Source organism: Cucurbita maxima, unplaced genomic scaffold (assembly GCF_002738345.1).
Source record: "Cucurbita maxima cultivar Rimu unplaced genomic scaffold, Cmax_1.0 Cma_Scf00031, whole genome shotgun sequence".
In the NCBI taxonomy this organism is placed as follows: domain Eukaryota; kingdom Viridiplantae; phylum Streptophyta; class Magnoliopsida; order Cucurbitales; family Cucurbitaceae; genus Cucurbita; species Cucurbita maxima.
In genome coordinates this window covers 1,652,472-1,663,414 of record NW_019272047.1, presented here as the reverse complement: position 1 = coordinate 1,663,414, position 10,943 = coordinate 1,652,472, and the positions used below count along the sequence as shown (strand labels likewise).

The 10,943-nt window shown below is 41.1% G+C and overlaps 1 protein-coding gene and 1 long non-coding RNA gene across 5 annotated transcripts; both read right to left on the bottom strand.

Moving 5' to 3' along the window:
• Positions 1–850: 850 nt before the first annotated feature.
• On the bottom strand, positions 851–2,016 carry LOC111466625. Its single transcript, XR_002714410.1, has 3 exons — positions 1,947–2,016; positions 1,451–1,745; positions 851–1,366 (listed from the first exon to the last, which is right to left on the bottom strand). It is a non-coding gene; the product is annotated as an uncharacterized LOC111466625 (long non-coding RNA).
• Positions 2,017–4,291: 2,275 nt separating this feature from the next.
• Positions 4,292–10,611, bottom strand: LOC111466566 (ABC transporter B family member 21-like). 4 transcript variants are annotated; one of them, XM_023111280.1, is made up of 13 exons: positions 10,414–10,611; positions 9,995–10,132; positions 9,454–9,823; positions 9,292–9,346; positions 9,036–9,211; positions 8,732–8,953; positions 8,415–8,653; positions 7,804–8,329; positions 7,452–7,725; positions 6,492–7,360; positions 6,147–6,413; positions 5,804–6,067; positions 4,292–5,106 (listed from the first exon to the last, which is right to left on the bottom strand). In XM_023111280.1, exons 3-13 carry the CDS (start codon positions 9,745–9,747, stop codon positions 4,441–4,443), a joined length of 3,852 nt encoding a protein of 1,283 aa, XP_022967048.1. In that variant the 5' UTR covers positions 9,748–9,823; positions 9,995–10,132; positions 10,414–10,611; the 3' UTR covers positions 4,292–4,440. The 4 variants fall into 4 exon arrangements, with proteins under 4 accessions (XP_022967048.1, XP_022967051.1, XP_022967050.1 ...); XM_023111283.1 differs by having other exon boundaries at positions 9,454–9,796; XM_023111282.1 differs by having other exon boundaries at positions 9,454–9,792.
• Between the last annotated feature and the right edge of the window lie 332 nt (positions 10,612–10,943).

Genomic DNA, 10,943 nt, shown 5'->3' with positions numbered 1-10,943 from the left:
TTTCCATTTATTACTATTTCCATATCCTTGTAATTCATTTGATTATAAATAAGATAACTTTCACACCATTTAGGTGTGGTGGATTAATCAAACATTCACAAAGAATTTCAAGGGAAACATTATTTCAAAAGTATTTCATTTATTTAAAACGTTTCAACACCAAGAGGACATATGTGTATAGATAAAGACAAGGAAAGAAACACAAAAGACAAAGTGTACTACTCCATAAGACCAAACTGACGTCCCGGGACACGTTCCTCTGTGCCAATCCACATCATTCAACGCGCCCTCTCTTGACCCATTGTCTCACGTACTTGAAAAATAAAGGTATAGAAAGAATGAGTATAAAATTATACTCAGTAAGCCACCTACTTGTAAGCTCTTATCGCATCCCAATTACGACAAACTTCCACGGTCTTATTCCTTGGCTTTAGAACATCTAGTTCAGGTCTTAGCTCCTTAGGGCTTCTTTGGTACTTCGTCCTACCATTTATACCTTAAGAGTTCCCTTACACCATCCTGTGTTTGACTGGTACTCTACGAGTAGCTACCTCGTCATGGCTATGAGGCTACCTAGTGTCATATCTAGGAAGTGAGCTGCAACCCCCTAGTCCCATGATAATCTCCATTATTCGGGGAGGGCTACCTCCCCTATTCCCATCCAGCTAAATGGTCCGTTTCAACGTGGGTCTCTCATTTCCCATGCTAAAACGGCTTTAGAGTAGACGAGCCCTGATTAGGAACCCCCTGGTCTCCCACGAAGCATTAACACCAATCACACATAGTTAATCTAAGGGTTCCATAGAGGTAGTTTGTTTATCGTGGTAATTTCTTATGTTACTAGGGGAAAGGTTAGGTCTATACTTAGTATCTTGTTACTCTAACCACAAATCCGTGGACTTAATCATAAATGTGGGTCATGAAAATTAACTGAGTACGTACATAACTATCATCCAACAACATCATACATTTTTCATGCAAAGTAAACATACAAGCTCAACGGGGCGATAACATCCATCAACTCCCGGAGCATAGAGTTCACAATTTCTCATCCTCCTTTCAGCATGAAATATACATATACATAATAAGGGGAAACTTAAAGCATAATAACAATACTCAGGTAATTCTCATAATAATTCACATAATACATCAATACATCTTACTTTTAATAATCAATTACCTATATTCTATCACGAAAAGCTACGACCTAAGATAATTAAACTAGCATGCATGCATTCCAAGCGACTCCTACAAGTATTTCTTCCTAAAGTTCAGTGTGGTAGCTTACTTGGATGATGTGTGCCCTTACGCAGGATTTCCACACAATTGGCGTATCGAAAGGTAGTGATTTTTCCTCAATTAGGTCCTATTTCATATAAAATGGAGTTAGGATTGAAATCGGGAGGAAAATAGGGAAAATAGAAGTCGAACGGGACGAAAACGGGCTTACACGCATTTCCACGCCCCAGCCACACGTCGGGATGCAATCACTCGCAAGTTCCACGCGCGAGTGTCACACACCCCAAGATTTCCTGCAGCCGTGGGTCGTCGGTTCGGTTTGTTTCACCGCACGGGTACCGAGTCAACCGAGGGACGCTGGTCGGGTTTCGTTGCCGGGGACGCGTGTCGCAGGAAGGTTGGAGCCGCGTCTTCTCAAGAGGTGTTTGACGCGTGTCCGAAGGTTGTTGGCACACGCGGTCCTCTAGTCGGTTGACACATGGCACGCCGTCGGCTTCTCTCTCCTCCTAGGAGAAAACAAAGTTTCCGATTAGTTTTCCGACGTTCTTCTCATTTTTCTATCTCTCGATTCTTAATCCAAACCGTAATGACTTCTTCAACAAAGTTTTAGATCATACTTCAACCTACATGCCAATATTTTTTCTTGATTTTTACTTAATCATACGATGAGTTATGAGCGTTGGAAAGAGGTTCGATAACATCCTTACCGCTCTTGGAAAGATTCTCAGATCTCGATGTTTCGTCCGATTTCCTCACAAAATCAATGGCGGATCTTCCTTAGATGAAGATAGTAAACTTTAACACTCCATTTCTAAACGAAGATCTCAGATCTGAAGAGTAACGTTCGGGATCTTACCTTGCGGATTTCTCTCGGATCTTGACGAAAGAAGAAACCTCAGCAACACGAGTTTTTCTTCTTCAAGAAGAAATTCTAGAGTGTAAGTCTCAACAGAGGATGAATTTCGTTGGTGATTCTTGGACGAGGACTTCGGCGATTCACTTTTCTCTCTCAAGCTTTCTCTCTAAATTCTTTCTCACACTTCTCTGTTTTGCACGTATTCTGCTGAGAACCCTCAAGACCCCTATAATGGGCTGAGGGGTAAAATGCCCATTTTGCCCCTTTGACTTTGACCGACCCCCTTTTTTTTCTTTTTTTACGCATTATAGCCCAAGCCATTAGTGAGATAACACTCTGGAAGAGCTAGAACTCTAACCTTGTGTCAAGACCTACTGGCTAAGGGATAGTCTCTCGTAGACAGTTTTTATGGGGAGTAGGCCTCCCAAAAGGTAACGAAGGCGTGCATAGGTTTCCTCGAGCCAGACGGAGATTAGCCCTCGAGTGCAAAGGCAGAAGGGAGCTTGACTACAAGACCCACCCATCAAGCAGAAACGAAAGTCAACCTTAGTGATCCGACGATGCCAAGTGGAAGGGTTGTCGCTCAACGGATAAAAGTTACTCTAAGGATAACAGGTTGATCTTCCCCAAGAGCTCACATCGACGGGAAGGTTTGGCACCTCGATGTCAGCTCTTCGCCACCTCGGGCTGTAGTATGTTCCAAGGGTTGGGTTGTTCGCTCATTAGACTTGATTTGGACAAGTGCTCTTGCCATTGTCTATACTGGCCCAAGCCTACCGCTAACAGATATTATCCGCTTTCATTTTTGGTTTTTTCCTCAACATTTTTAAAACGCGAAAAAGGTTTTCACACTCTTCTAAAGGGTATTTCGTTTTCTTTCCCAACTGATGTGGGATCTCATATTGCCACGTCCTTCTATGTTATTGTCCTGTCAACTTTTTGTATAATATTTTAATTTATTTGTACTCCAATAATGGTTTCAAAGCATTTATGAAATATTTATGAAGATTTGACAAACGCTAATCCTCGTAAATGCTGAGTTTAGATTTAATTTTGTGGATATTCAAAAACAATTGATTCAGTTGGTTTAGTCGATTAAGAATTAAGAATTGGGTGATGACCACGAGTCCATTTGAGGCCTAAGATGGGTTGGTTGAGAGAAAAACCTTCATTGTTTAGAGGTGAGGATGATGATGTGGCCATTTCAATTGAACGGGATTGAACACCTTCAATTTTATATGTTTTCACGGATTCTCTTATATTAACTCGAATTAGGACTTCTTTGAGAAATTAGATGACATTCGAAGTTGAGGAAGCAGGAAAATCAAACACGCCTGAACATGTAATGAAATACGGGTAGGAACCAACTTGGGTATGTTCAATATGTTTTGTTTGAGCCAAAGGGACAAAAAGTATGCAGATTTAGAAACTTGCACCACGGTGTTACATTGGTTAGGTTAACCCAAGGCAATAAAAATGAGCGTGAAAGTCACTTTAAATAATATGCCAACCATGTTAAGCTTATGTTTAAGTTTGTAGGGTGAATATACGCGTGCCTACGAACATGAAACTTTGATTTAAGACCTCGTGTTAGTTAGATTAACTCGATCAGAGAATCTTAGCTATTAGTTATTTGAATTAATTCGTTGTGCATTAGATTATATGTCTAGTTGTCTTATTCAGATTTATGAGACCATGAACCTAGAGTATATCGAAGGTACTTGAAAACAAATTCTAGAATCATCGGTAGGACTAATTAAGCTTGAATTGTCCTCCATGTTTTCTAGGTTGAACATATTCAACTAAATGACTTATGAACGATGAATAATGAACCGAGTCCTCTTATTTTGAGACATGATTTAGGAGTAGGGTTTGATCGTTGTTGCTTAGAACTTAAAGGGTGAGTTAATTGTTAAAAATACCCTACAAGGACGAAGAAGCTAGATGCCACACTAAGCAAGAGGAAGTCCCGAGCATGAGAGAACACACACGCACACGCACGCGTTATATATACATTCTAAAATTATGAAATATATCGATTTATTAATTTTTTTTTTTTAATGGCTAGAATCATTTTCCTTTGAATGTGGTGAATTTATGTGTTACTAAAGCATCACAATTATTTTCTTCTTTTAAATTTTATTTGATCTTCAAAAACATTTCTAAAAAAATAAGAAAACTAGAAATGAAAGTAACATTTATAAGATAACACTACTGACTAAATTTATAAAGTTATGATTCACCTAAATTAATTCAACAAATACAACTTAAAATAAACACGATTCTCTGTTATACATAATATGCAGAAAGAGAAAGGTAAGCACAGAGTTGAAGTCCATTAGGACTTAGGTGTTGGGAGGAGAGGAAGCAGCAGCTGAACTGTGGAGCTGAACTAAAGAGGCATAAAACCCGTCTTTGATCGCAATAAGCTTCTCGTGCTTGCCTTTCTCGACGATGACTCCGTTCTTAACAACAGCGATCACGTCAGCATTCATGATTGTCGAGAGCCGATGAGCCACCACGACGGTGGTTCTATTCACCATCACTCTGTCTAATGCATCTTGCACCACTCGTTCCGACTCTGCGTCCAGTGCGCTCGTGGCTTCATCGAGCAGTAGTATTTTTGGGTCCTTTATGATGGCTCGAGCAATGGCCACTCGTTGCTTTTGGCCACCCGACAACTGCAGTCCTCTCTCCCCGACATTTGTGTCGTATCCTTGTTGTAATCCACTGATGAACCTGTGCGCATTCGCGTACTCCGCTGCTCTTATTATCTCATCCTCGCTCGCCTCCCCTCCCTTGCCGTATGCTATGTTGTTTCGTACGGTTTCGTTGAACAGCATTGGCTCTTGGCTCACCAGCCCCATTTGCTGTCTCAGCCATCTCAGCTGAAACTCTTTGATTTCTACTCCGTCGATTGTTATGCTGCCCGAATCAGGATCGTAAAACCTCTGTAACAGCGCTATCACTGTCGACTTACCACTTCCACTTTCTCCCACCAGAGCTACTGTCTGGATGGATCAAACACAAACACCATATCATAATCATAATCATAATCATAATCATAATCATAATCATAATCATAATCATGTGTTAGAAATCATTACTCTCCACCATGGTATGATATTGTTCACTTTGAGTATAAGCTCTCGTAACTTTGCTTCCCCAAAAGGCCTCATACCAATGGAGATGTATTTCTTACTAATAAACTCATGATCAATCCCTTAATTACCCGATGTGGGACTCCTCTCCCAACAATCCTCCCATCGAACAAAGCACACTATAGAGCCTCCCTTGAGGCCTACGGAGCCCTCGAATAGCCTCTCCTTAATCGAAGATCGACTACTTGAAGTCCTCAAACAAAGTACACCCTTTATTCGACATTTGAGTCACTTTAGACTATATCTTCGAGGCCTACAACTTCTTTGTTCGACATTTGAGAATTCTATTGACATGGCTAAGTTAAGGGCATGACTCTGATAGCATGTTAGGAATCACAAATCTCCACATTGGTATGATACTGTTCACTTTGAACATAAGCTCTCATGGCTTTGTTTTGGGCTTCCCCAAAAGGCATCATACCAATGGAGATGCATTCCTTACTTATAAACCCATGATCATTCCCTAAATTAACTAAAGTTGGGACTGCCTCCCAACCATCCTCAACATCATAATCATTAAAGGAATATGATTTTTTTAGCAACCAACCTGGCCAGGACGAATGTGCAGGCACAGGTCTCTGAATATTTGGACGTTTGGCCTTAAAGGGTACTTGAAGCTTATATGTTTAAGCTCAATTTCTCCCTTCACATCGCCTAATACCGTCCCAGATTCGTCGCTGGGATCGATGCTGGAGGGTCTGTCTATAATTGCAAACACGGAAGCAGCAGCAGCCTTGGCTTTGGTAGTGTCTTGAGTCATGGAGCTCGAGTGAGAGATTCCAGTAGCTGCCATTGACAAGGCAAAGAACACCTGCGCTTCTCATATATGATTAAAAGAGATATCAAATATGAAACAAGCAGCAAAAGAGATGGGTAGAACATTGATTTACTTGAAAGACATCAGGAAACGTCGTTCGACCGTGCTGCACGAGAAGGGATCCTACGTAGAAGGTGAGGGCATATACGTTGAACAATATTAAGAAGGAGACCCCAAAGCCAACTCCACTAATGAGGCCTTGTTTTATCCCTGTTTTGAGAGGAGCTTCACATTTGGTTTTATACATATCCATCACTTTATTTTCTGCACAGAAAGAAGCAACTGTTCTTATGCCTCCTACTGCATCATTTGCGACTTGGCTGGCTTCCTCATACATACTCTGCATAGCCAAACCAACCCTTTATGAGCTATGCAAATTAAAACCCATGAGAGGAATTAGGTGACCATATATATATACCTTGGCATCACCACTAAATCCCTGTATGAATTTGATTTGTATATAGCCATTGATTCCAATGAGAGGAATGAGAGTAAGAACGATGAGAGCCAATTCCCAGCTTGCAACAAAAGCAATGACCAAACCTGCAACTGCAGATGCAAGGTTGCCTATGTTCTGAGACAGCGAATCACCGACTAGAGCTCTCACGGATGCGGCATCGGACGATAGTCTTGCACCAATCGCCCCACTTGAGTGTTCAGGTTCATCAAACCAACTTACCTCCATACGAACCACCTTCTCGAAACACAGTGATCGAATACGTTCGATTAATTTACATCCCGCGACTGAGAAGAAGTATGCTCTCCATGGATGTGCTACTAGTGCTGTCACCCCAAGAACTATGTAAATGAGAGCCCAGAACTTGGTATCCTTTTTCAGCTGATCCGGGGGCAGGTAAAATGTCTTGATGACAGTAGAAACTAGTAATCCAAAAATGGGAAGTAGCACCCCACACAACACTGCCCCAACAGTTCCAATCACAAGCACTGGAATCTCAGGCTTGTTAAGTGCAGCAAGGCGACCAAGAGAAACGGGAGGAGATTTTGAGGTCTCTTCAATTGGGTCTTCGATGTCACCAGCATTCGGTAAGTCGATTCCAGTGGTTAAACCAAACACAGACAAAGACCGGCGGCTACTGCGACTAACTGATGATCCCCTACTTATGGATCTCAAGTAAGACGCCCTTTGACTTGACTGTCTCATTGATTCCAGAGAAAGCTCTGTTCGATTCACATCTTTGGAAGCTTGTTCCTCTTTGTTCGCTTCCTGCAGGCGTATTAGTTGTGAATATGCGCCATCTGGATCGCTGATGAGTTCCGAGTGGGAACCTGCTCAATTACCACGACCAATGAAGAACATGTGAGAAATTAAATAAGGCTGTAATCAGCAATGAAGAACAACCATTACTCTTATTTCTACCTTTCTCAACCATCTTTCCTCTATGAATTACAGCAATCATATCGGCGTTCCTGACCGTGCTCAAACGATGGGCAACAATCACAGTACTTCTGTTGATCATAATCCTATCTAAAGCCTCTTGCACCACCCTCTCCGATTCTGCATCGAGTGCACTTGTGGCTTCATCTAGAAGTAGAATTCGAGGGTTCTTCAGAATTGCCCTTGCTATTGCAATCCTCTGCTTTTGCCCACCAGACAACTGAGTTCCATGCTCCCCCACCAGGGTGTTCAATCCCTAACACCATCAAAAAATTTATACATACATACATACATACAACTATACAAGAGAATAAATATATGAACATGGTAGAACCTGAGGCAGTTTATCAATAAATTTAGCAGCATTTGCTAGTTCACATGCACCCTTAATTTCCTCATCAGTTGCCTCATCCTTGCCATATGCTATATTATCTTTAATGGAGGCACTGAAGAGTATTGGCTCTTGGCTGACAAGACCAATTTTCGTCCGAATCCATCGAAGCTGAAACTCTTTCAGGTTAATGCCATCGATGAGCACCTCACCGGACTGTGGATCATAGAATCTCTCGATCAAACTGATCACGGTTGACTTGCCACTCCCACTCTCCCCAACCAATGCTGCGGTAGTGCCAGATGGAATATGAAGAGAGAACCCACTGAATATGGGTTCATCTGGCCTGGTTGGATAACTGAAATGCACATCCTTCAAATCTATGTCCCCTCGAATATCGTCTAATGTTTTACCCTTTGGATCGTAAACGTCAATGTTTGGCCTCCTTTCAATTGTCTCAAACATCTTGTATGCAGCAGCTTGACCCGCAGAAAATGCACTCAAGCATGGCGATATTTGTCCTAGAGACCTGAAACAAGTCACATGTAGATGTTTCCTTCAGAAAAATGAAGCTCAAAATGCTTTAATGGCGAAGAAGAATGTTATGCACTCACATTGAGCCTGCCAAAACAGCTATGATGACATTTATCACTTGGCCCCCATTATATCCTTTCTCTATTATCATCTTTCCGCCAAACCAAACAGCTAAAGAGTACGTACAAAATACGATCATCATTACCATGCCGATTCCTATTCCGCCTCCCAGGCCTTCCTTCACACCTGATTTGTAAGCCTGAGTTAGGAACTTCTTGTAACTGCTCACCGCTTGCTTCTCACCCGTAAATGATGCAACCTAAGAACATCGAAGTTTTAAGTTTTAAGTTTTAACGTTCATCTTTCCAAATAGTAGAGAGAGAGATGAATCCTATACCGTTCTTATTGAGCCAATAGTCTGTTCAACAACATTTGCAGCATTGGCATAAGCACTTTGACCCCGAGAAGCCATTTGGGACATGTATCGAGCAATTGTTGCTCCTGCTAGCACAAGAAGAGGGATAGCAGATACCATTACCAGTGCCAGCAGCCAGCCTCTTACGAAAGCTATGGTGAAGCCTCCAATGAAGGTTGTAACTAGTTGAATGGTTTTCCCAACCTGTATATGAACAACAACAATGTTAGTTTCCATTTGTTTCATTGCATTTGTAAAATCATGTCGGAATTGTGAATTACGATACCTTCTCACCCATGGCATCTTGAATGAGGATGGTATCACCAGACATTCTTCCCACAACCTCTCCGGTATTTGTTTCGTTGTCGAAGAACGCAACATCTTGTCTCAATATAGTTTTCAAATACAACCCTCGAATCCGAGCAGCCTGTCTCTCCCCAGTCACTATCCAGCAAGACACCTCTGCAGATACGTTATCTAATTAAACACATCCCATTTCATTTATACACATATATTACAGTCTTATTTCGGTATCCACTTACGAAGAAACGCCGCAGCACCAGTTCCCACAGCCAAGTACACATAATTTAGGCACACCTAAATTCATCAGGTTGTAAAGGTCAATTAGCTGATGAGATACATGTATATATATGAATCTAGGAGCTCAGAAACCAAGCAATTTCATAATAGAATTTTCATTTAACCTTGGAAACTTTCGAAACGATGTCGTGCGTGTCCGGACTACTCCCAAAAGTATTGATCACTTGTCCAAAGATCACAGTCATTAGAGGCATTCCAATTCCATTCCCCATGCTTCCAATGATTCCAACTAGCATAAGTATGTAATCATATGAATCCGCAAACGAGAAGAGCTTAAGAAAAGGAACAGATTTTCCTTTCTCCTCTTTTTCTTCTTCTTCTTTCTTCTTGTTCTTCACTCCTTTCTTCTCCCCATTCAAGCTCGAGTTGCTCGGTGCCGATGTCGATGGTGATGCCATATTCCCCTTCCCAACCTCGCCCTCCTACTTTAATCCACTTCCTCCCTAACTAACGTAAATAACCGAAATCAGTACGCTAGATATGCATCAATGGCAGCAGAAACAAAAAGGATCAGATTATGAAACAGCTTGAATCATAATTTCAACGCCTAGAAGTATATAATTTCATAAAACCTAGAAATTTTGGATCCAAAAACACAAGAAAAATCACAAAACAGAGGAGGATTAAACCGAAAGGAAACGATACCTAAAGAGATGGATGTCGATGTTATGTTTCCAAACGGATGCACGAAATAGAACCGCTTGTTGATTTAAAGCACTCACCGACTGCTTCTGGCTGTTCGTTCACTGCAACGCATTTGATATACATTTAGTCAACTCCAACCTTCAAGAGAAACAGACAGAGAAGCAAATGAATATGCTGCGTTGTTAATACAAGCAAGCAAGCGACTACGACTACTTGATTTATTATATTGTTTCTGTGTGATTAATGAAGCAACGAAAACGACGAAGGAATACAGATAAGCTAAGTGAAGTACGTAAAAGAAGACGCAAGAATCAGGACCAAGTCCTCGTTCATTTTCTGGATTTTGAATAATCAAAAACTGATTCCGATTGCGTTTTAAGCAAAAACAGTACATGAATGTTCGTCGTTTTCGCCGATACCTGTTCATCAAATCAAACCAGCATTCATTTGAGGAACGAGTGTTCATCTCAGGATTCAGAAAACGGCTTGTTGATTGAAGATATGATCAGCCAACAACTTTTTCTTGACGGAGTATTCGGTTGACTTTGATTATAAAATAGAAGCAGAGGCCAGATATGGAACGTCATGTGATAGGTTTTTGTGTGTTTTTTTCGAATAAATAATATGGTGGGAAGCGGCCAAGGCTGTAAGAAAGTAGGCGTATTGTTCATCCTCTCTCTCCTTTACTTTCTATTTCTCATTAATGATAGCAACCGCCTTCTAAAGAAGGATGAAATAAAAATGTAACATGGAAGCTCCCATTTTTTCCATTTTTTTTCTTTTGAACTTCTAGAAGGCATAAAAATGTTTATAAAATTAGTAACAATTCCAGAAAAAGCTTAGGTTAGAAAGAACGATGGGCTATTGTGATCTGTGCTCCAACTGATTGTGGATGTTATCTCCCCATTAAACTTGCTTGCGGGTATGTTTTAGCTCCCAGTGTTTGACT